The following is a 21,921-nucleotide window of genomic DNA, read 5'->3' on the forward strand; positions in this document are numbered from 1 at the left end:
CTCAACTCCTTCCTTACCATTAGATCAGCCGTGGTTTCTCTCAGTTTGCCTAGCTTCGTACATTCAGGAGCTACCGAAAGCCTTTAATTCAGGTACGGGGAACCATCATGGTAATAGACTGGCTTATGCTTTTATCGATAACAGCGAACGATGACGTAAGGTAGCGGTGCCTTGTCAAGAAATTTGTTTGTGTTAAGTTCGCTAAGCTATTTAGTCTATACAACAAACAGAGTACAGTATGCTGGACGACCGGAGGAGAAGAATTGTCCTCTCAAATATAGTAGTCTCTGGATAGTAGAGCACCACGTGATTAGCTGCCTGCTGTCATCGCGGGTGCACCGATCCGCGAGTGTGGAACTGAGTAACTGACAGTCTTGATACTTGTATAGTCCTGGTTGAGCACCGCATCATACTCTAGAACAATCTCAAGCTCAGGGGCTCTCATAGAGGATCGACTCGCATTAGCATGACAGGGAATTTCTCTAGAACCACTCATCCCCTCTTTCGTGGGCTCTAATATTTCACCTCAGACACCTGTGATAATATGTGCAAGGCCCTTGAGTGTGAGTATGGTCAATTTGGGGACATCGACGAAGCCTTGGTTACCGCCGCGATATTAAAGGGTCTAGGGTACTTGGACTAACCTTTGCCGGATTACTTCGCAAGACCTGACTTCAAATATTGGGATACGCTAGCGTCGATTGAACTATTTTTCGAGTAATTCAGACCACTCCGGGATCTCCTTGATGAGTGTCCACATGTACTTCTCCAGCTTGATGGCACACTTGGCATATACTGTTGTTGGGTCATTATACTTCAGGCAATTGCTGAAAACCAACTTTAGATCGTTAACCATGTCTTTCGGGACTGCATAAGAATCGTTCTCCAATCTTTCTTCCATGGTTGACAAGTCCATGGGAGATTCAATGACAGTGTAATAATCTGGAACCTCATCTTTATTAACTGGGAGGAGGAAGGGCCATGCTTGCTTGTGGTTTTGAATCTTGTTGAGGAAACGTCGAAGCTCGTTAAAATGAGGGCCATGGCGCGGCTGCCGTGCTAATTCATCCATGTCGGGAGACCAACCAGCTGCCCAGATGGCGGGAATAGATAACGGATCAATTGGAGTAATAATGCCGTTTGCCCATTGCTGAGGTGGTGGGTGGATGATGTGGCTTTTGCTCAACGGACGCATTTTGGCTAGAACAGTTTCCTTCTGCTTTAGAAGCATGCGGCCAACTTCAAGATACCGTACTCGAGGGAACATTGAGCATTGCATGAGTGTCCCTCCTTCGTAGTCCTTGATATAACCCATCCAGATAGACCTGTCGAGAGTGATTTCCTTGGTAAACCCTTGCTTTTGGAAATACCCGGTGGCATAATTGTCGGCATAAGTGAGGAAGTGCATCACGGGTGATGTGGCTTTGACATAGTCCTTCAAGTGAGCCATGAGATGCGCACCGTATCCCTTCACCTGCTGATCAGACGCGACTGCGCAAAACACAATTTCAGCAAACTTGCGATGCCGGACTTCCCGAAACGATATCCCACCAATAACTTCCAGGGGTCTTTTGACAATGGCGATGGACAAGTGTGTGCGGTCATAAACAAGACGCGCGATGTAATCTTTCGGCATTTTCGGAAGTTGCTTCTGGAACAGACATTTGAGCCCCGTTAAGATAACCATGCTCTCTGTAGAACCATCGTTGTTAACGACTCTGTATTCGATCTCGCCGTTGCGTTCTTCTATAACTGCAGGCTTCAAGTCAGAATAGTTAGCCTCCACATTTCCGAGCATCCAAAAGCCATAAGCATACTTTATCCGGGAAGGGAACCACCCGTGTTATAGCTGCAGGCTTAACGACCGGTACTGCCACTTCATTATGGGAGCTTTTGATTCTTTTGGCATCAGGCGCAGTATCCGGTCCTTCGGCGATGATATGCTTTGCAGCGTGGAGATCTTGACCGTTGTCGGCCATCGCCATCTGCCTTGTATACTGATTCCTGACAACCTGGATCGCCAGTCGACGGTATGCAAGCTGGCACAGGTCACCTCGCCTTTCAAAACTTTCACAGACCTTCCCAGATTATAGGGGTCATGAGAGAGTCATTTGGAATATTCACACTCGTGTGGAGTAACACCATCGAGGCCGTTTCTTTATTTATTTTTGGCAACTACTTGCGGTCATCACGTGATGATCTAGAGCACCGGGCCATGACGCTTACTTGGTAGGGCTGAGAATATGTTTGTACTAAACTTACTGTACAGTGTACACGTTAATAGATCTATACATCGCAGTAGTTACTGGAGAGTTTAAATTCCCAAGTTTGGGAATTGCAGATCAATAATGGAGCTACCATGGTACATCAAACTCTAATTTCCCACATGGGCAAGGTTTAAGGACAGTTGGACACGCGCGCCTAGTTCACGGAAAACGAAGGGTATACAAGGATGTGAATAATATAAAAAATTTGTGTCATGGATGCTGTATTTAATAAAATTGCTCGTTTGCATCGTAATATAAGCTTCATTAAAGTAGAAGAATTTCATCTTCCCAAACACGGTCAGATTGAAACTGCATGTTGGGATTAACCATCTCCTCGCCTTCGCCAAACAAGCCCAGGCTATCCAGCGCATCCAAAAGCGCCGTCGCAGCGTCTAACAGCCTCTTCTCAGGTAGGTCGTCTAGTTTAGCGGACATTGGTGCCTCCACCGTGACCTCTTGTGGCTGGTGACCTCGTCGGGTAAAGTAATATTTTTCCTGGTGTTTGGCCCAGCTTTCGTTGATGTATGCCTGGAGTTCGCGGGTTGCAGAGAGAGAAATGTCGCTGGTGGGCAACTGAGGCGATGGCTGGAGACGGGTCTCTGTGGGAAGGGTGATGTCTATCGGTAAGTCTGGGGACAAATAAGGTCGATTTTGTAGGTTGGAGATCAAGAAGAGGGCGAGATTTTGGAGGGCACGAATCTGAGCTATAATTGACCTCGTTGAAGTGGGGTCTGTTGTGACGCGGTCGATATAGTCGATGACTGGGAGGATAGATATAACCATGTCGAGAAAGGCTGCAGCGGTGTTCAATGCAGTGGGTTTACCAAGTAAGTTTGTGTCGAGTACTATCCGGTGTAGGGACCTGAACGATGGCTCGAGAACTGCACTGGAGATATCCACGACTGAACGGACACAGTCTGGGTCAGTGGAATCCATATTGAGAAGCAATTCTTTGAACACCCGAGTGATAGTCTCGATAATTGGCCAACTGAGTATCCACGCAGCCGGGTTCTCAAAGGCGGTTGCAAGATACGCTGGGAAAACACCTCGCAAAAGCGTTGCTCGCAGAGTTGGCTGATCTGAATTTCCAGCTTCATAGGTCTCTGATATTGCCTCATGCAGCTGATTGACAAGATACGTTTGCTCGCTGTCAAGTGCGGCACGTTCTGAAACGCCCTGGACGAAAATGACGAGTGTCTTCGCGACTTTTGCGGACGAGAGCTTCGGTTCGTAGCTCTTCAGCCGAGCGACAATGTAAGTCGGGTCGTTCTTAGGCAGAGGAAAAGAAGCTGGATCCGTAAAAAACGAGTCGATGGGGCAGATATCTCTAGTATGCTGTTGTAGGAAACCGACGATACTGTGGACGAAGTGGACATAGTCTCCTTGATCTGCATTGCCCAACTCCTGATAGTTTGCTTTCATGGACGACATCATCTTCTGAATGGCTTCCCTATACTCCTGTCGCATGGTTGACAGCTCTCGTGACTTGGTATCATCCAGGTCCTGGAGATGTGCGCGCATGTTGGACAGAAGGGACGATATGAGCGACAGTCGACGCTGACTGAGCTCTACATACGATATTGAGTATCGTCTTTCTTTTGCGTTCTGAGAGAAAGGAAGGTTCTTTAGAACGGGATCCTCTGCATCCCAGTTCAAGATAGCCTCGGTCAAACAATGTTGAAACTTAAGCATTGATGCCCGTTCGACCAAACTCGATAACCATATCCCGAGTATCTGTATCTTACATTCCGATAAGATCTGCCCATCCTTCTCGACACATTTCGCCAGAAATTGGGGGGTAAACTTCCGTGTTTGGGTCGTCCAACGAAGCGCTTGCCAGGAGTCAACTTCGTAAGGACTTATGTAACTGTCCCACCGTCGCAATCCATGTCCCACAAGTGTGTTCGCAATCGATGTCCAGCAATCCACAACACCATTGAGAATCGCATCATCCGGGGAACGATCTTCACCGAAGCAATTCGAAACTAAACGTGATACTGCAGGGTGAAATACCCTTTCCACATGCTCCACCCCTGGAGGTACCGGTGAAGGTTCATATCCGTATACAGCCTCGATATCCGCCCAATCTCCATATTCTTGACTATCGTCGTCCGTTGAGAATGAAGGGTTCCCGGTCGGCATGACAGGCTGCTCTGAAGAAATCGGACCGCACTTTTGGACGTAAATCAGGATGACCTGGAGTCCTTCTAAAACGGTAGCATTTAACCGAGCGATTCGGCTGTTGAAAAGGTCCAGTATTGACTTGATAGGCGTCTGAGACACAATTTTTTGGGCGTGGTCTAACGTAGGTGCAGTCCTGACCGCGCTCTGCAGACCTTGAAGAGCCGTTTTCAATAAGTTTTCGATTTGTCGCTGATTCTCAGCGACTGTTCTCTCTATCAGCTGTTGAGGAAACTGTTTGCCGCCAGCATTTTGCGCTTCAATCTCCCTTCGAGCAAGGCTGTGCTGCTTGAGAAATTCCGAGACAAAGTAACAATGCCATTCAGAAAAGGGTTCCAAGCCAGATATGTCCTCGTTTGTCGATAGCTTAAACCGTGCAAGCCGTGTCCATGACCGAATGCTGATTTTGCAAGTCTCGAAGTGGGATGTAGCGGGATTAACTAGGTCCCTAATGGTCCCCAGCCGAGGACGACACCCATCGGGAACAGATGAGTATAACGTGCAAAGGAGGTCATGGTGGTTCCTCAATGCATCCAAATCTGCTTCGTGGATAGGCTGCTCCTTGGGATAATTTCGGCCATGGTTTGGTAACAGCCGCCAGGTATAACTTAGAATCTTCTTCTTGTTGTAGGCTTTCGATAAAAAGCGCAGTCCACTCGCGATTATCTTAAGCAAGATATGAAAGCATGGGTCTCCCGGGAAAACGTCAAAGGATGGGTGGCCGTCGAGTTCATCAAGAAAGGCAGGTGATCTGTGACTCTCCTCTAGTCTCAAGTTGTACAAAGTCCGTTTGGCGAAAAAGTCGTACAGCGTGTCGAGAATCGGTTTACAATCGCGCCAACCCCAGCCGTTGATGAGTGTAAAACACCTCTGGAACAGAATTCGGCAGTAACTGTAATAAGATATGGGCTGAAACTCCGAATTTGCCTCGTCGCTGTCAAATATCGGACTCAGAAGACGCTTGACGACTGTCCAGTTATCATAGCCACCCCTGAACCGGGAGCCAACACGAGAAATCCCAAGAGCATCGATCTCCTGCAATGGTAGAGTGATGAACACCCGTTGCCATCCATTTTCCAAGCTGCCAACATCTTTCCCGCCAGCGCTTCCAGCATCCTGTGTTGCGTAAGCATCTGCTACAAAGTCTTGCAGGCATCCCTTGAACTCTTCAGCACTACGTAACACGTGCTGCACAATAACGTATGCCTCGACAGTTGGGTGGTCGTCCTTAATGCCGCCCTCGCGCAATTCTTGCGATTTAATTGCGGCGATGAACCTTTGGACGTTTGATTGCCCTATCGGGTTCGAGATAAGGGTGACTATTTGCTTCAAAGCCGACTTTGTCAAATCAAAAGCTTCACCCCGAATAGACTGGTTCACGAGTCTGTGGTTCGAAATCTGGTAAACAAGGTTCGCAAAGACGGCATTGTACGATGCAATATTTATTACCTGTCCAGTATCATACCCAGTCGTCAAAACTAGACTTGACAAATTTTCCATAGTCTTCGAGATAAGGCCGTTGGCTCTGTTTACGAACCCGACCCGGTCAATAGGGTCGATGAATGATAACGCTTCTGACATATACTTGACCACGGATCTATAAAGAGCGCAGCCTGAATCCCTAGGATCCTCAGAGATTTCTCCTAAGCTTCCAGCAACCTTGTCGGCATCTGCGGTTTCAAGAATTTGGTCGAAAGTTGTGCCCAGTTGAGAGGATACCGAGTCATCCCAGGCGCCCCATCGCATACTTTGACCACCAAACTTGAAGTGGAAGAGGCCGTTGCTCTTGTCGAGTTCGCGCTTGCGGATATCAAGCGAGCGAGAAAACTCTCCACTCCCAATGAATGTAGTCTCATGAAAAAATATTTCGGAATGCAAAGGGCTGACACCGAAATCTACAGAATACGCCGTTCTGAAGCGATTCGGTTGTCCAATGCTCTTGACGCGACGCAATTGCCCACTGGATCGAGATTCTGCAGATTCGAATTCTGCGGATTGTATCACAGGTTGTGCATAATCTTCAATTGTGGTGATACTGAGGCGTTTTGGTTGCCGCTTCTTCAACTGGCGAGGTGGCGAACCAGCAACAGAGTTCGGGGCATGCTTCGGTTTGTCATGTTCAGAGGTTTCTCGGAGTGAGGTACGGGGGCCAGCAGCTCCGGAAAGAAATCGGTTCAGAGGCAGTCTTTCATCCCGAGCCAATAGTGCAAGTGACCCCTGCAACGACGGGGGTTCTCTTGTAACTCTGGCACGGCTCTCGATTTCCGGCAGCACAGGTCGTGCATTGTTCCTGCTTAGGGATGAAATGGCGAGATTTCTTTGAATGACCCATGCATTACCACGTCGCTGCTGTACAGGCCTCGGCGCAGCATTGCGAGCGTCGGACGTTGAGCCCGGACGAGCGTCAATTGTCGCCGTATCACTTCTTGGAGCATTGTTGTTTCTTAAAGGGTCCGTCAATTGAGTATTAATTGGTAAATTGCGCTGTCTTGTCCGCTTAGCGTCTAGACCATTGAAAACATCTCTTGCATTTGTGGAGAGATCCTTTAAGGGCTGTCTTCGAGAAGGTTGATGTTGATGTGGTGCCCTGGGCAAAGTCGCTTGTTGCAATCGACCAGCACGCCATTCGCGCAAAGATGCGTTGGCATCTTCTGTATCCATCCTAGAGTTCAGCCTAATCACCTTGCGAGTTGGGCTACGTCTTCCCCTGTCTTGACGAGAACGCGCGTTCCTCGCAGCAACTCTCAAGAATTGAGGCTGCTCTTTTCGAGGCTGTGACGCGACATCCGGAGCGTCCAATATACCCAGACTTGGTAGGCGTTGCGACGGCCTAGGCTTTTTCTTTTTCTGGGCGCCGTACATAGATTCTGTGAGTCGTGCCTGCCGACGAGGCTTCTTTGGTTGATCATGGAACCGAGTTTCGTTTGTCTCCGATCTTCTGCGCTTCTTGGTGCGTTTTTGACCATTGGAAAGGGTAGGGTTTCGAGATATCGCTGGAAACATGTAGTCGATTCGGTTGTCCTCCGGTATATCACCGTCAGGATCTTGGTCAGCGAAAGAGTCATCAGGCCCAAATAAACTAGTCACACGTTGGTGTGGTTCAACATTGTCAGAACCGTGGAGAGTTTCTGCACTTTCGCTATCACTTTCTTCTGCAAGTTCTCTTAAAGACAGAAGTTGGTCCCTCGCACTGGACGGCGCCGAGGCGTCAGGCCTTTTCGTAATTTTCCTGGCAACACCTTTAGCAGTTTCCGTATCCAGCCGCGATAATCTGTCATGGTTCCGTTGTGTAGAACCGGGGGTTCCTTTCTGGTTTTGCTGATCCAGCCGTAGCCATGACGCCGGCAGAACACCTTTGATCTTTCTCTGATATCTTCGAACGGCTGCCTCGTGCGCATTTTCGTCATCCCCTTCATCCAAATCAGAAGTTGAGCGGCTGCGGGGTGATTCTGATCTGACGGTCCGAAAGTCGTCGGATTCCTGGTCAATCCCATCCTCAGCGTCGTCTATAACAACAGTTCTATCATTGGCATCGACCGTGCTTCCCTTTGTCACCGTCCTAGGCGTAGTATTAGGAGGCGAGAACCCACGCGGAAATCGAAACCCTGTATCCGCTCGGACGGGTGGGGACGATATACTACCCGAGCGCGGTGGACTAGGAATGTCGAATATCGAAGAAGCATCGCGCGGTAAAGACGATGACGGATTGCTAATCACAACCTGTGGAGGGGCGGGAGTAGATGCTGGACGGTAATTCTGGCGTTGACGACTGTCCCTAGGTCCTGACACCTTACGTCTCTTGGGCGAACGTTGCCCAATAGTATTTACAGACGGTCCCGGTCTTTGAAGAACTTGCCTATTGTCATTTTCCGCAGTGTCTTCCAGCGTCGTTGTGTCAAATAGCTGTCGAGGATCTATGGGTGACGACGGAGTGAATTGAAAACTTGTCATTTGGGTGTCCGAACTCGAACCCGCGTCATCACCCAAGCTCTGTTCCTGGCTTTCAACTGCTGCGATTCGAGCTCGTTGTAGTTCTTGTTGAGTGATACGCACAGGTTTGACACCCCTGGCTTTCATGAGCTTTTGGTACTTTGCATCCTCAAGAAGATAAGGGTGGAGCTGAATGGGATTGCGTTGCCGGAGCGATCTTCTCGCGGGTTGATCCAGCTGTTGTAGTATATCCTCTGGTATGTCGAGAGGGGCAAGTAGTTCTTCGAGGTCCTGGTCCGGTCGATCTTCGGCGCGTTGATCGTCATTCTCGGCCAGTATTGAAGAGTGCATAGAGGATAATGGGGAAAGAGGCGAGCTTTCCACATTCCCGTTCTGCTGACGCAGTTGGCTGGCCTCCTTGGCCTTGGGTGTGGGCGTAGCTGCAGGCGAGGTTTTGTCCCGCCACGGATGGTGATCAAGCTGCAACAGGTCCGGGGAAGAGCTCGGCATGTCCCAGAAATCACGCTCCTGTCTGGGCCTGGGCGTCGACAACGACTGCTCGTCTTCAGCCGCTTTAGACATTCCATCAGGTGTTTGAGCTCTTGAGATAATTTCTTTCCGTGTTGAGCTACCATCATCGCCCCCAGTATCACCCAAAGCTAGGCTATACTCTCTATCGTCGTCTAGTAGTTCTTGCGGTTGCGCATCCGGCAAGGGCAAATCGAAATCATCCTCATCAGGCGCTATGGAATCCTCAAGAATATCAGAGCCTTGTCGGTCCCCTTCCACGACTTCAACGTCGTCGTCACGGGCATCGTCCCTTTGTCCATTGTTTACCCCCTCACTCTCCTCGCCAGCAGTCCCGACAACCTCATCCGTATGCGCGGCACTTTCTGTGGGAGCAGCTTTATCACTGTGGACATCCTGATTCACTCCCTTCTCCTGGCTTTCAAATCCATCCTCGTCATCCGAGTCCGGCACAAACCCTCGCTCCCGCCATGACTCCATTTGCATCCCCGGACGCGATTGCCCATGTCTCTAGACACCCATTTCCTCAAAAACGGTTGCAATGAAAATAGCCGACGATCGTATAAAAACTGTGGGAAGGATATTGGCGACTTAATCGTGGTTGTTGGACACCAAGCATTAACCGAAAGTGTTCAGTAATGGTTGTCTCAGAGACGCGTCGGAAAATAATGTGGGGAGACGCGACGGCAATTAGAATGGCGCCCATTTGGCGAAAGTCTGGGCTTCCTCCGGCGGCGCCGCCGTGGGCCTCAACGTCAGTTCTCGTCTTCGACGATTCATCCTCAGGAACAGATCACAGCTGTCGAGACGTGGGCAGAATAGCATACTATATTCATAATGAGTCGAAATTTCATTCCCGCAGCACTAGCCATTGCAATGGGTGTTGCGACAGGTCAGACCCCGTTCCCTTCGGTTTCACTCCGCAGAACCCGCTGACAGTTTTCATTCTTTCCATACAGGTTATTACACTTTCCAACCAGCATTGAGAGAGATTCAAAGCGATAAGGGAAACATCCAAGGTCCTGGGTACGTTTGCGAGCCCAAGGCGAATGCGATATGCTAATGTCGGACGAAGAAGCCAACCTCCGCCAGCACAGCAACAGCCCTCCACATCTACTACCTCTACGCCGGCACCTAGCTCCAAATATGATGGCAGTGGGAAATGAGGGGGCTTGTCATTCGTCTCTTTAGTAGACGACGGCGCTCAACCTTTTTTAAGTCGTTGTCATCTAACCAGGGTTATAAGGGGTTGCTTCGAGACAGAAGGCGCTCTCAAAACTAGCCTGTGTGGGTTTTGGATATACCTTTGAGTAAGGTATTGAACACTCCCGTCAACTGGCGGGAGCGCCAGGGACACCAATACATTCGCATATTTGCATATGCTACCTGGCGTTGTACAAGCCGCTGACATTGGCGAGCTTCAGTACAAGCCGCAGAGCGGTGAAACAGAACACCCAACCAGCACATATAATTTCATGATGGCGTAGTATAAATTTTTGGACACGCAAGCCCTGAATATAATATCTCAATAACCCATTTCCATCTACAAACTCCCTCAAAGTGCAAGTAACCGAGTAAGCCTGCTATTGCCGCATACCAATACCAATACGCCCGAATCCTGATTGCGCCCACTTAGACCATGATCACACTGTATCCTTTACCCAGGCGAAGTGCCGCCATCTGGTGGGTTTATATTTCCTCAACAAGTTTCCTCGGAGTCCCTCCGAATATACGTCCCGCAGGAGATCCGATCCATTCTTCTGGCACGGCAACATTGCTCCCTCCACGACCACTGACCCATCTGACCATGGTCGGGTCCACGGGTTCGTATTCCGGTGCTGCTGTTTCCTGGTCCGCAGCAGCGTTTTCGGCGGCTTCAGCAGCAGGAATACGTCCACGACGCTTTGGCGCCTGTTTCCGTAAAAGCCTGTTTATCGTATCCATCTATCAAAGGTTAGCATCTCTGGAGAAGAGCATACGTCGCTTTCAGTAGACATGCCTTTTCTTCCTCGTTCCGCTTTTCGCTAAGGTTCTTTCGGCGTCGGGCCATTTCAGCACGGCGCATCGCTCGCTCTTCCGCCGTCAGGTGCTTCTTTATTTGCGGCTCTGCAAACAAGTTAGATACCAATTCGCTTATAGATAAACCACGCTGACGCAATAGAACTAACCCATTGGCAGTTGCAAGAAATCGTTGCCCAGATTGCCCCTCTGTCGCTTGGTCATTTTGCTGGTGTCACCGGCTGTTCCATCTTCGCTGTCAAGATCTTCGTCATCTTCTTCATCCTCGTCTGGTTCTTCGCCATCATTTAGAGTAATCGTCACGCCCTCGTCTTGGTCGTCTGGCTCGCCATCTGCATCCGAATCCGGCTCAGAAAGCTCTTCCTCCTCTTCTTCATCCTCTTCGTCTTCTTCCTCGTCCTCATCCAACTCCATTTCTTTTGCCTCCACGCTCTTGGCTGGTTTCCGGTTGGATGCAGAGGCTGCAGTGGCCTTTGCGTTCCTTCTTGAGATTGGAGGCTGAGGCGGGGCTTCGTCCATGTCCACATCACCATCGGCGTCCTCATCTTCATCATCCTCCCCAAGTGCGTCTTCATCGTCAACCTCATCTTCTTCCTGGTCTTCCAGGTCTTCTTCTTCTTCTTCTTCTTCTTCTTCGCTAGATTCCACCTCCACTACCCTTCTCTTTGATCTGCTGGTGCGTGGCCCGCTCACAATAGGGTTATCAGTAAACACATTATGTGAGCGCCTAGACGCAGCACTTCGCGAGCTACCGCCAGTTGCTTCACGGAGCTTGCTTGGCGGCATTTTGACCGTAATATGAATAGATTTTCTACTACTCTCAGGAGACTCTGATCGGGTCCGAACCACTATCACTGATGGCGGCGATAGAACAGAGCGGGACTGTCGAGTTAACCTAGTGCTAGTGTTAGATTGCTTAACTGGAGGATGATCGCGGCCAGCACGAGCACGGAGTGAGCGTCGCAGGGACATGGCAAGCAGCAGGTATTTTTGAGTCGCTCAAAAGGAGGGGGAACATGTCAAGTGTCAAAAAAAAGATGATCGGGTGGAGTGTTGCAAACGGTATTTTGGAAGGCAAACAAAGATTGTGTGCAAATTACGGAGGGGTTTCCTTGAGCAAGTTGGTGGATTGGGGTAGGCGAGGATTGAAGGATTGGACAACGGGGGCAAGGTTCCAGTTATATGGCCGCAGTTGGACAGTTTGACGGGAATCATAAGTGAGGTGAATATGCATGCACTTGTCAAGTCGAAGCATTGTCCACAGCTGACAAGAACGTGGGCCAGTGCTTCATTGGGGGAGAATAGAAGATGCAATCCGGGAAGCCACAGGGAATCGACCCCTATCTATCGCATCGTTCATGCGCCACTGCAACGCTTGAAACCAGCATCGACGAAGGGGCCAATGGGAGCAGCCTAGTCCAGTCCAATTGCCAAAGGACGAGAGAGAGACGGGCAGCAGAGCTGCAGTCACCAGGTTCGTGCGATTGGATTATTGCCAGCACCGGGCAAATCGGGATCCTCGACCGTTGTTGGACGGGACCGGGGGGGATCATGGATGGAGGAGAATAACGGGGCGAAGGGCAGAGGAATCATCCACAACGCAAGGCAACCCTCGACGACTGGACTAATACGACGGGAGAACAGGATTCTAAGTACTCACACAAAAGGAGAGACCCAGCAAGTGAGATACTTGGATCTGATGGCTCGAACTGGCGATGTTTGAGCAGAATTGCCGTCCGACTTGGTTTGGGACGCGCAGTGCAACTCTGGGATACTCCGTGCGACCAGTAAATGATGCCTGAGAAACGAAATTCCCTCCTATTCCAACAGGAAGCTGCACCTCTTTCAAGCAGTACTAGTCGTGTACTTTCGTCAGTCGGATGCGATCAGAAGACCGCGTTCTGCCCAGGCGGTGTATCTGATCGGCCCTCAACACCAGATGCCAATGATGTTCTAGCAGACCCACAGCCTTCGTTTCACTGAGTTTGATCTTCTTGTCCTTGTTCTCTGTCTACACTAACTTACATCGTAAACTGTGTTATCACGCAGAATACTCAAGACCCAAGGGACCCCAAACGAACCTCGACGTCAACGCATTTATGAATCGTGTGGATAACTATCCCGGCATCAGCCAAACTGACCAATCAATCGTCTTCGTGGCGCAACTGGTTAGCGCGTCTGACTGTTATGTCAACTATACAGTTTGGCAGTTATCAGGAGGTTGTCAGTTCGAGCCTGACCGAGGACGGATTTTTTTACCTTTTTTACCTTTTCATCCCGTGTATATATCTATATTGTATTACTATTTTTCTTTCCTTTTACTCTATTACTACTACTATCTTTATTATACTTGCTCCAGCTACCAAGGCTCTCCTGTCTGTAGCTGAGTGTGGCATATCCTAAGCGCCCGCTCATGGGTGGTGATTGCCTGACCTCTGCGTTGATCGAAACCTGCTCATCCGATATATTATTGGACAATGGTCGCGAGACAGCTGTCGGAAGGCCGCAGCCAGGGCAAGAATAATGAAGATAGAGAGATAGAGTGAAAAGAATAAAAAAAGTTAATACAATATAGATATATATATACGGGATAAAAAGGAAATCCGTCCTCGGTCAGGCTCGAACTGACAACCTCCTGATTAACAGTCAGACGCGCTAACCAGTTGCGCCACGAAGACGAACTGTTGATTGTGGCGCAGGTTTTACTGCTAGTCATTGTCAGAAAATGGATATCCGCTAAAACTCTCCATAATGGATTGCGTGTCCAAGCCTGGTGTAACATACTTGCAACCCAGCTCGCCATTGCTCTTCAGTTTGGATGGACTGCGCACCACCATTTTGTCAGGCAAAACTCGGCTGTAATTTCAAAATGTAATTTAAGCGTCCACCAGCTGGAAAAATAATAAAACGCAAAAAAAAATTATTTCCGATGCGGGGAATCGAACCCCGAGCTGCCGTGTGAGAGACGGCGATGTTAACCATTACACCACATCGGATGTTGTTGAAAAATTTAACACTTTTCGACACCAAGAGGCTATGATGAGATGTAATATCAGGATACCTCGGCTCAGCGACATACTCCGTAGGTGTAGCAGAGCTCCAGATCCGTTTTCTATTACGGCTATTTGCCCTCACATATATTGAAAATGTTTAAGAATTGGTCGAATGAACTTTTTTTTTTTTTTTTTCCTTTTTTCTTTAAACCTTTTGCTTTGTTGGAGAACTAAACAGATTGATTGAAACATGTACATTCCACTGTCTTCCGTACCCGATGAATATATATATGATCAACCAACCCTATTAGCATGGAAAATCAAGAACGTACCCAATTTTCAATGCCAAATCCAAACAATACTGCAGACGAAGGTCCCCAAACCAGTCAATTTCGAAAGCCGGCAACCTCCCCAGTCAAGGCACAAAGGAACCCGAAGCCCCCGGTACATCTCCCTTAATCCTCGGCAGGGGTCACATCTGATAGAGGAAAGTTAAGAAACAAGGCAAAGCAAGGCACCCACAAACGGGATAGAATTGAACAAGTTAAATAACTAGTTAGATACTAATAAGGACATATTCGAAGAGGAATAAAAGAATATGAATGGAAGACTCAGTGGAAGTGAATTGCATGCACAGCTTTGAAACCTCCCCAGTCCGTAGGTGCTCCACCGCTGGCTAGGTCCAGGACGATGCCAGCGCATCAGCTCCGGTTGATAAGGAGTCTCGCGGTGAAGACGCGAAGCAGCACCAGGCACTTCGCGGGGAGACGGGCCTGGTCTGAGTATTGTCTGAGCGTCTCCCTACCAATCACCTGGCAAAGCCGAAGAAGCGAAGAAAGACTGAGAAGATCCATAGATAGAAACATACAATCAATTCTGGGAATTATAAACACAATCATTGAACAGAAACATTCCTCCTCTATGTCCCCCATTTCAAAAGTTTTTTTTGTCATGTCGTTGAGGTAAACGCTTTTTTTGCGCCTCGTGGCCAGGCTTTACGCCGTTATTTTCATATCGAAATTAAGAGTAAGGTTGCATGATTCTATAGCAAGCAAGTCGTAGAACACAAGGATGAAAACCAAGATAGTAACTCGGTCGCGGATCGAAGCAGAGGTAGATAGAATTCGATCGGATATATAAGCAGCCAATGTCAAGATTCGCGAAGGGTATCAAAAAACGTAACAGGACCAAGCTACTCGTGACATGCCAGCGGTTGTATCGACAACCCGCTCATTTCACGAAGAATGTCCCCGGATCTTGAAAGTCCGCGCTAGATACTCTTCGGCGACTTGGCCTGTGAGTTTGAGGATTGCTCCACCACGTCGGAAAGCCGCATTCTCTTGGCCAGCGGCTCCAGAGGGTTTTCTTGAGCGGGGTTCCCACCGCCAGCCTGGTCGGAAAGTTGGCGCTCCAATTCGGATATGCGTCGCTTGAGTTCTTCCTCCCGCCGCTGGGAATCGTCGAGGGACCGCCGTAGACGTACTTCCGAGTCGCGAAGAATCATCTCAGACCGGCGCGCAGTTGCATCGCTCTGCTCAAGCTCCGCGACGCGCCCCCTGAAGAGCCCATTGATGAGATCCAGCTCGCTAACACGAGTCTTCAAGGACGTGTTCGCTGCCAACAAGTCTTCATACGTTTGCGGGGAATCATGGTGGCGGTCTGCTGGCGCAGAAGCAGATGTGGGAGAAGGCTGGCGTATCTGGGTAGATGGAAGCGAACTTGGGAGCTGGCTGGTCTGGTCCATGGTCACACTATCAAACATATGCTGAGGCGCAATGTTCGAGTTGTGATGAGATTGCGCATGTTGCATGGCTGAAAGACCGGGCGTTTCATTTCGAGGGACTGGTGAGTTTGATCGGTCTGAGTGGCCGGGGGACATCTTGCGCGATGCGCGACGGTATCCCTGCGACCCCAAAGGAGGGGTTCCCGCCTCCGACCTCGCGGAAGACAGTCCATTCCCATCGGCTGCACTGCCAGACTATTGCAGATAACTCAAGCATTAGCGATCATTCCGAGACGTTTTAATCACCTTCCTGCAAGGCTCCAGATGCCTCGAGAAAAAGGAAAAGAAAAAAATTAGAAATTAAAAAAAATTGCTCCGGGAACTCACTTTGCGCTTCGGGCCCTGGCCAGCAGTTTTGACTCGATTGCGGCTCTTAATGACGTCTGTCTTGAGGCTGATAGGGCGCGGCCTGCCATGGAGTTTTAGAAACAAGCCACAAGCGTTGCAAAGCACCGAGCCGAGTTCGTCCCTACGCCATAAGGGAGTCTTGGAAGTGCCGCAATTCTGGCATATCGGCTGTAATTGGGGTCGCTTCTGATCAGCCAACGTACTCTCCATAATAATTTAAGATAGTAGACTAGAAATGGGGAAAGGAAAGGGGAAGACAAGATGAGGGGGTTGCGTGGGAAGATAGGCGCTGATAGTGGACGAAGGAAGATTGCAGGGTTGATAAGATTGAGAGATTATTGATGGGTTGCGATGATAAGAGCCGGGTGCGGTGCGCTGCCAAGCCTGCTGATAACAGATTGGGTGAAAAAATAAACCCGACACGGAAAAAGCAAAGTAAGAGAGCAAAACGGACAACGCAATGCAACTACAAACATAAAGGATGTATAAGCGGATCAGGGAAAATATACTCACAGGATTATTTCCTTGTCCTCCAGTAGTGGCAGCGGGAGACGATGTCGCGTAGGTCATGCTAGCCATGCCTAAATGCGCATCGCTACTTGAAGTTCTATCCGATCGGTCATCGTTAGCCGGGACCTTGAACGAGGGTTGATAACAGGTAATCAGAGAAACTGGCATGCGGAAATTGGCCCCTAGGGGTAAGTCGCCGGACACTGCATGTATTCATGCCGCGACCAGCGCTTATCGCGACGAGTATTAGACCACGAATCGTGTACGCACCGTAGATTGGAAGTAGGCGCAGACGCGACCGATGCAAGAACAGACAGGCCAGGAAGCGACGGTTCAAGGGAATTCGAGAATGCGTTGGCACCGTTTGTACCCTCAGAACTTCTCTCTAGTGAACTCGACGCGAGATCGGGAAGGGTTGTGGAGTACTGAGACGATGCTGACGACACGCCTTGTGCTGTATCCGTTGCCGACTGACTCTCGACGGAGGAAGACGAAGGGTTAAACGCAAGATCGTTCGATTGGGAGTTCGAGGGCGATGGAGGGCGAAGGGCCGGGTCGATGGGCGACGCCCTAAAGAGAAGCGAAGCCACGATGGTGGTCGTGGCGGGTAAACTGCTAGAAACTCGGCCTCTGTTGACCGAATAAGGGAACTTTCACGTCAATTGACCCTCTTTCTTGATGCGTTGCATCAGAGGAGGGAGGAGGAAAGATCGCGGGTTTGTCGCGAGGGGGTTCCAGCCACGCAAAAAGGGAGGGTGAAGTGGAATGTCCTCTAGATCTCGTCCGCCAGTCAGAGTCCGATGAATAGCGAAGAGAAATGTGTATGGATAATGGATCAAGAAAAAGAATCAATTCAGGAAGGCAGTGTGCCCGTTGCGTTCTCGACGCTCGGTAGGATAAGGAGCGAAAGATCTGGACGAAGCCGATAGATAGCGAAAAGAACCGAAATCGGCGCAGTCTGCAGTGCAATTCTGCAAGATACAAGTAGAGAAAGAATCTACCGACCCCGTGAGGCAGGAAATGAAAACAACAATTAGGGTAATGATATTAAAACGATATCCGTGAAGGAGATGGGATGATAGACGGGGTGATTGATTAAAACGTATCACTATCGGGGCTGCTATCGCGCCGAAGACTATCGACGATTATTGATCACGATCTGTGGAACCCTTCTTGGCCTCAGTCATTCACAACCCTTCTTGTCCTGCTCGCTCCAGATTATTTACTTCTCACTTGAAATATGTTAAATCAATGGCAGCTGCCTGCTTGGTCTGCTGGCTTCGAGGGCGCAGTCGATAATCCACGCCATCTTCCAGCCCTTATCGGAGGCTGAATGTCCTGGGCAGCACTTCACCCCTGCACAGTAGCCCCGAAGAAAACCAACATCCATCATTGTGCCCGGTTTAGTAGCGCTCCACCTGCGAGAGCCTTGCATGCTGCCATGCATCCTATCTGATAGAAGGAAGGGTCACTGTCCTGGATATTATGGGACTTGATCGGGAAATGCAGTGAGCGAGTACTTTGCTTCGAGGGACCGATCTGCTCTTCAGGTTAGATGGATTGAAGAAATATTCCTACCTTTAAGATCCACATATACTGTCCGTATGATAAGCATCAGATGTGACTGTATGGTGTTAATTAGCTGCTTTGCAACATCAAGGACTCAAGCTGGGCACATGTCCTTCCAAGCTTCAATCCCTGGAGACTGCGGGGATGCCAATGGTTCCCATATTTTGGTTTGAGGACACCAAATCAATAGCAGTCGCTTCCGAAAATTAAAGAATTCGGATGCGCCATGCTTCCTATCGAGATACACATTGAACCGTTAATTGAGAGTTAGGGTCGGACTTAGTGTGGGATGAACAATGTGGGATAAGCCCGTCCGGCCTGTCAGCACGGCAACCAAACTGGGTTTTGTGCTGGATGGTTCAGTTGTTCCAATGACAATTTCTCAGAGCAGGCGCCATTCGGGCTGATACAGGGATCTAGGATCCCCGCCACGGGGGTGTACCCCGCATGTGAAGACCTGAACTATGAGGCCGTGTGTACTCTGTAATTATAGCATACCTATCCGATAAAGCTTATGATACCCGATCAATTGCCCGACAATGTGCTGATCACATGCAGCGCTCGACTTGACAAGCACTGCGTATTGGCCTACTCCGGGCGAGCGGGTATAGCGAAGTCCGGGGAGAACCAGCCCCCGCCAATACCATCCCCCATACGTACATTTTTGCATTGAGAGGTTGCCCCGGACCCGGACATCCTATTACCTGTTGAACGGTCCAATGGAAACCTTATCTTTCCGATGAGCACCCGATAGTTGCGGGGTCCTATATGTTGGTGCAGAGTTCCGATGCTCGTCGGACATGGATCCAATGGATCAGCCCCCGACAACTGCAGAAATTACTGATTGGGGAGCGGTCGCCAAAGCCTGATTTTATCGGAGTGAATGTCGGATCGGGTAGGCGTGAGCCAAGGACTCAGAGCTGCTAGGTACCTTTGTAGCGCAGAGCGAAGATATAAAGTCAGGGATGCCGCGTCCGGTAGCTAAGATCCGATAGTTAACACTTGGCAGAACCAGGACGTTGTCCTTCCATTTTGACCTAGGAAATTAGCTGGGTTCCCATCGAAACGAAACCTACAACAATGGGTTCTACTGGTGACGACCAGTCCTACGTCGATGTGCTGATTGTCGGTGCTGGGCCTGCTGGCCTGATGATGGCGGCTTGGCTGGCGAAATGCGGAGTGAAAACTAGAATTGTTGATAAAAGAGGGACCAAGGTATGTTTAAGTGACCCCTTTCTTTTTCTTTCCCTTGGTACTTGGAATATTGACGCAGTTCTCCAGGTCTTCAACGGCCAGGCAGACGGTTTACAATGCCGGACTTTGGAGATTTTCGATTCCTTTGGCTTCGGTGACCGTGCATGGAAGGAGGCGAACCGTATGCTCGAAATCTGCCTTTGGAACCCAGACTCGAACGGGAGAATCCAGCGCAGTGCCCGGATCCCTGACACCATTCCAGGGATCAGTCGATTCCAACAGGTCGTCCTTCACCAAGGCAGGATTGAGCGCTTCTTCTTGGATCATATGGAGAGCTGTGGCGGCCTTCGTGTGGAGCGCGGCGTATTGCCCACAAAGCTGGAACTCGACGAATCTCTCGTGGATTCATCAGACGCTTATCCGATCACCGTACATCTTCGCCATCTCTCGGAGGCAGATGCAACACCGCAACAAAAGGGGACATCTGTTAACGGCTCTGCTATTCAAGACGGTCTTTTCCGGAGCAATCTCTCCGCTGACGATACAGCGGAACTCATTAGGGCTAGCGCGCTGGACGCGAAGGCCAATACTGAGGAAGTTGTCAAGGCCAAGTACATGCTCGGCGCGGACGGGGCTCACTCATGGGTGCGCGGGCAGCTTGGATTTGCGCTTGAGGGAGAATCCACCGATTACATTTGGGGTGTCTTAGATATCGCGCCTATTACTGATTTCCCGGATATCCGCATGCGCTGCGCTATTCATTCTGCAGATTCGGGTAGCGTCATGGTTATTCCCCGCGAGAACAAACTCGTGCGGTTGTACATCCAGCTGACGACAGCGGCATACAATGGGGGTCAGAGGGCTGATAGGTCCAAGATCAACCCCGACGTCATCTTGGGTGCTGCCCAGAAGATTATGGCGCCGTATAAGATCTCATACCGCAGGCTGGACTGGTGGACGGCTTATCAAATTGGACAGCGTGTGGGCACCCAGTTTTCCGCCCACGAGCGCATTTTCCTAGCGGGAGATGCTGTCCACACACATAGGTGAGTTACTTGCACTAAAGAGAGCCCAGATCTGTGTTGACCTGTTCGTAGTCCCAAGGCCGGCCAAGGTATGAACGTGAGCATGCAGGACTGTACGTAGTGCCATCCTCACATTGCGGAGACCATCAGTTTGACTGACAGTTGAACAGCGTATAACCTTGGATGGAAAATTGCAAGCGTTGTCAAAGGGCATTCCCATCGCTCCATCCTCAAGACATACGAAATGGAGAGAAGGAAAATTGCTCAGGACCTCATTGCGTTTGACCACCGATTTTCTAGACTGTTCTCTGGTCGCCCTGCCCGCGACATCATGGACGAGGAGGGAATAAGCATGGATGCCTTTAAAGATGCATTCGAGAAAGGTAACCTATTTGCCAGTGGTATTGGTACGTGCGCCTTCACCCCCTCCCGCAATGTAGAAGCCACAACAGCTGACGCGTTGCCTCCAGCTGTCGATTACTGCTCGAGCATGATCGTTGCGAAGGAAACAGAATCCAACCCCGTAGTCAGTGTACAAGAGCTTGCACCGGAGGTCAAGCTTGGCAAGAGAATGCCTAGCGTGAAGGTCCTGAGTCAGGCCGATGCGCGACCCTGGCATATCCAGGAACGACTGCCGAGTAACGGGCGCTGGCGCGTCATGGTATTTGCCGGCGATGTGACCAAACAGCCCCAGAAGGAGAAGATTGAGCGTTTAGGAGCTGCACTTGGAAGCAAAGGATCGTTCCTGCAGCGCTACAAGCCAGCAGGAGCGCGCTACGACTCCGTCATTGAGGTTCTCACGGTGCATGCCGGGCCACGCAATGCGGTGGACATCTTTGATTTCCCCGAGGTGTTCCGCCCGTACGATGAAATTGACGGCTGGGACTACGAAAAGATATTCGTGGATGACCTCTCCTACCATGAGGGCCATGGCCAACTGTACGAGACTTTCGGGATAGACCCGGACAAGGGATGTCTCGTTGTCCTGCGGCCGGACCAGTATGTCTCGTACGTTGGACCCTTGGAGGATTATGACGCGGTGGACCAATTCTTTTCTGGTTTCATGATTGCACCGACGGCGCACTAGTCGCGGCTCAAGTTGGTTTTGAGCATTTGATTGATACTAGTAAATAATGGCATTTACCCAGTGGCTGGAGAAATGGCACTGGTATTGAATTACCTGGATAATCTCATTGGACTGTAGAATGTAAAAAGGTTGAATACCATCAGTCGTTCAAGTAAGACTAACTCAGGATAGTCACTCTGACACGTCCACGGTTCGAGGCGAAGATCGTTTTCAGGGGCGTCGAGAAAGTCGAGTTGTTATTTTTGCTTGTTTCTCTTTTTGGACCGATGAAGCTTTGGTGGAGTGCCCGGCATGAGATTTGTGGCGGTGCGCAATGGAAATTTTGTAATATTGTGACGATCCCTTTCTGTAAGCCACCCACTGGCCACTCACAGACCACGTAATTATCGCCGCCTAGATTAAATACGGTATAATACGATACCGCCCTAATCTCCCGTTCCAGTTTCCACTCGAGGCCGAAGCCACCTGGGCAGCCCTTCATAGTGAC

At 49.8% G+C, this 21,921-nt stretch overlaps 7 protein-coding genes and 3 non-coding genes across 10 annotated transcripts; 3 read left to right on the forward strand and 7 right to left on the reverse strand.

Moving 5' to 3' along the window:
• Window positions 1-227: 227 nt before the first annotated feature.
• On the reverse strand, window positions 228-2,122 carry ASPSYDRAFT_178106 (bromodomain-containing protein). The gene is made up of 4 exons (XM_040843475.1): window positions 1,818-2,122; window positions 645-1,759; window positions 371-556; window positions 228-287 (listed from the first exon to the last, which is right to left on the reverse strand). Exons 1-2 carry the CDS (start codon window positions 1,983-1,985, stop codon window positions 707-709), a joined length of 1,221 nt encoding a protein of 406 aa, XP_040702788.1. The 5' UTR covers window positions 1,986-2,122; the 3' UTR covers window positions 228-287; window positions 371-556; window positions 645-706.
• Window positions 2,123-2,327: 205 nt separating this feature from the next.
• ASPSYDRAFT_45403 (uncharacterized protein) lies at window positions 2,328-9,796 on the reverse strand. The gene has a single exon (XM_040847031.1). The coding sequence runs from the start codon at window positions 9,384-9,386 to the stop codon at window positions 2,532-2,534; it is 6,855 nt and encodes a 2,284-aa protein (XP_040702789.1). The 5' UTR covers window positions 9,387-9,796; the 3' UTR covers window positions 2,328-2,531.
• ASPSYDRAFT_151443 (uncharacterized protein) lies at window positions 9,744-9,969 on the forward strand (the record flags this gene model as incomplete). The annotated part of the gene is made up of 2 exons (XM_040842099.1): window positions 9,744-9,798; window positions 9,866-9,969. The coding sequence occupies 2 exons, from the start codon at window positions 9,744-9,746 to the stop codon at window positions 9,967-9,969; spliced, it is 159 nt and encodes a 52-aa protein (XP_040702790.1).
• A 515-nt stretch (window positions 9,970-10,484) lies between these two features.
• ASPSYDRAFT_988268 (PAPA-1-like domain-containing protein) lies at window positions 10,485-12,065 on the reverse strand. The gene is made up of 3 exons (XM_040853266.1): window positions 11,075-12,065; window positions 10,906-11,012; window positions 10,485-10,850 (listed from the first exon to the last, which is right to left on the reverse strand). Exons 1-3 carry the CDS (start codon window positions 11,895-11,897, stop codon window positions 10,596-10,598), a joined length of 1,185 nt encoding a protein of 394 aa, XP_040702791.1. The 5' UTR covers window positions 11,898-12,065; the 3' UTR covers window positions 10,485-10,595.
• A 1,010-nt stretch (window positions 12,066-13,075) lies between these two features.
• Window positions 13,076-13,173, forward strand: ASPSYDRAFT_t90. Its single transcript has one exon. It is a non-coding gene; the product is annotated as a tRNA-Asn (tRNA).
• A 179-nt stretch (window positions 13,174-13,352) lies between these two features.
• Window positions 13,353-13,904, reverse strand: ASPSYDRAFT_988242 (uncharacterized protein). The gene has a single exon (XM_040853265.1). It carries the CDS (start codon window positions 13,726-13,728, stop codon window positions 13,393-13,395), a length of 336 nt encoding a protein of 111 aa, XP_040702792.1. The 5' UTR covers window positions 13,729-13,904; the 3' UTR covers window positions 13,353-13,392.
• On the reverse strand, window positions 13,530-13,603 carry ASPSYDRAFT_t97. The gene has a single exon. It is a non-coding gene; the product is annotated as a tRNA-Asn (tRNA).
• Window positions 13,850-13,921, reverse strand: ASPSYDRAFT_t96. The gene has a single exon. It is a non-coding gene; the product is annotated as a tRNA-Glu (tRNA).
• A 1,267-nt stretch (window positions 13,922-15,188) lies between these two features.
• Window positions 15,189-17,149, reverse strand: ASPSYDRAFT_152114 (putative GATA transcription factor (AreB); the record flags this gene model as incomplete). The annotated part of the gene is made up of 4 exons (XM_040842161.1): window positions 15,189-15,896; window positions 16,029-16,217; window positions 16,563-16,656; window positions 16,830-17,149. Coding segments are annotated over 4 exons (1,311 nt in total), but the record flags the coding sequence as incomplete, so codon positions are not given.
• Window positions 17,150-18,795: 1,646 nt separating this feature from the next.
• Window positions 18,796-21,532, forward strand: ASPSYDRAFT_45408 (putative FAD monooxygenase). Its single transcript, XM_040847032.1, has 5 exons — window positions 18,796-19,343; window positions 19,410-20,368; window positions 20,420-20,460; window positions 20,518-20,754; window positions 20,818-21,532. The coding sequence occupies exons 1-5, from the start codon at window positions 19,209-19,211 to the stop codon at window positions 21,432-21,434; spliced, it is 1,989 nt and encodes a 662-aa protein (XP_040702794.1). The 5' UTR covers window positions 18,796-19,208; the 3' UTR covers window positions 21,435-21,532.
• Window positions 21,533-21,921: the final 389 nt, after the last annotated feature.

This window comes from Aspergillus sydowii, assembly GCF_001890705.1.
Source record: "Aspergillus sydowii CBS 593.65 unplaced genomic scaffold ASPSYscaffold_5, whole genome shotgun sequence".
Taxonomy (NCBI): domain Eukaryota; kingdom Fungi; phylum Ascomycota; class Eurotiomycetes; order Eurotiales; family Aspergillaceae; genus Aspergillus; species Aspergillus sydowii.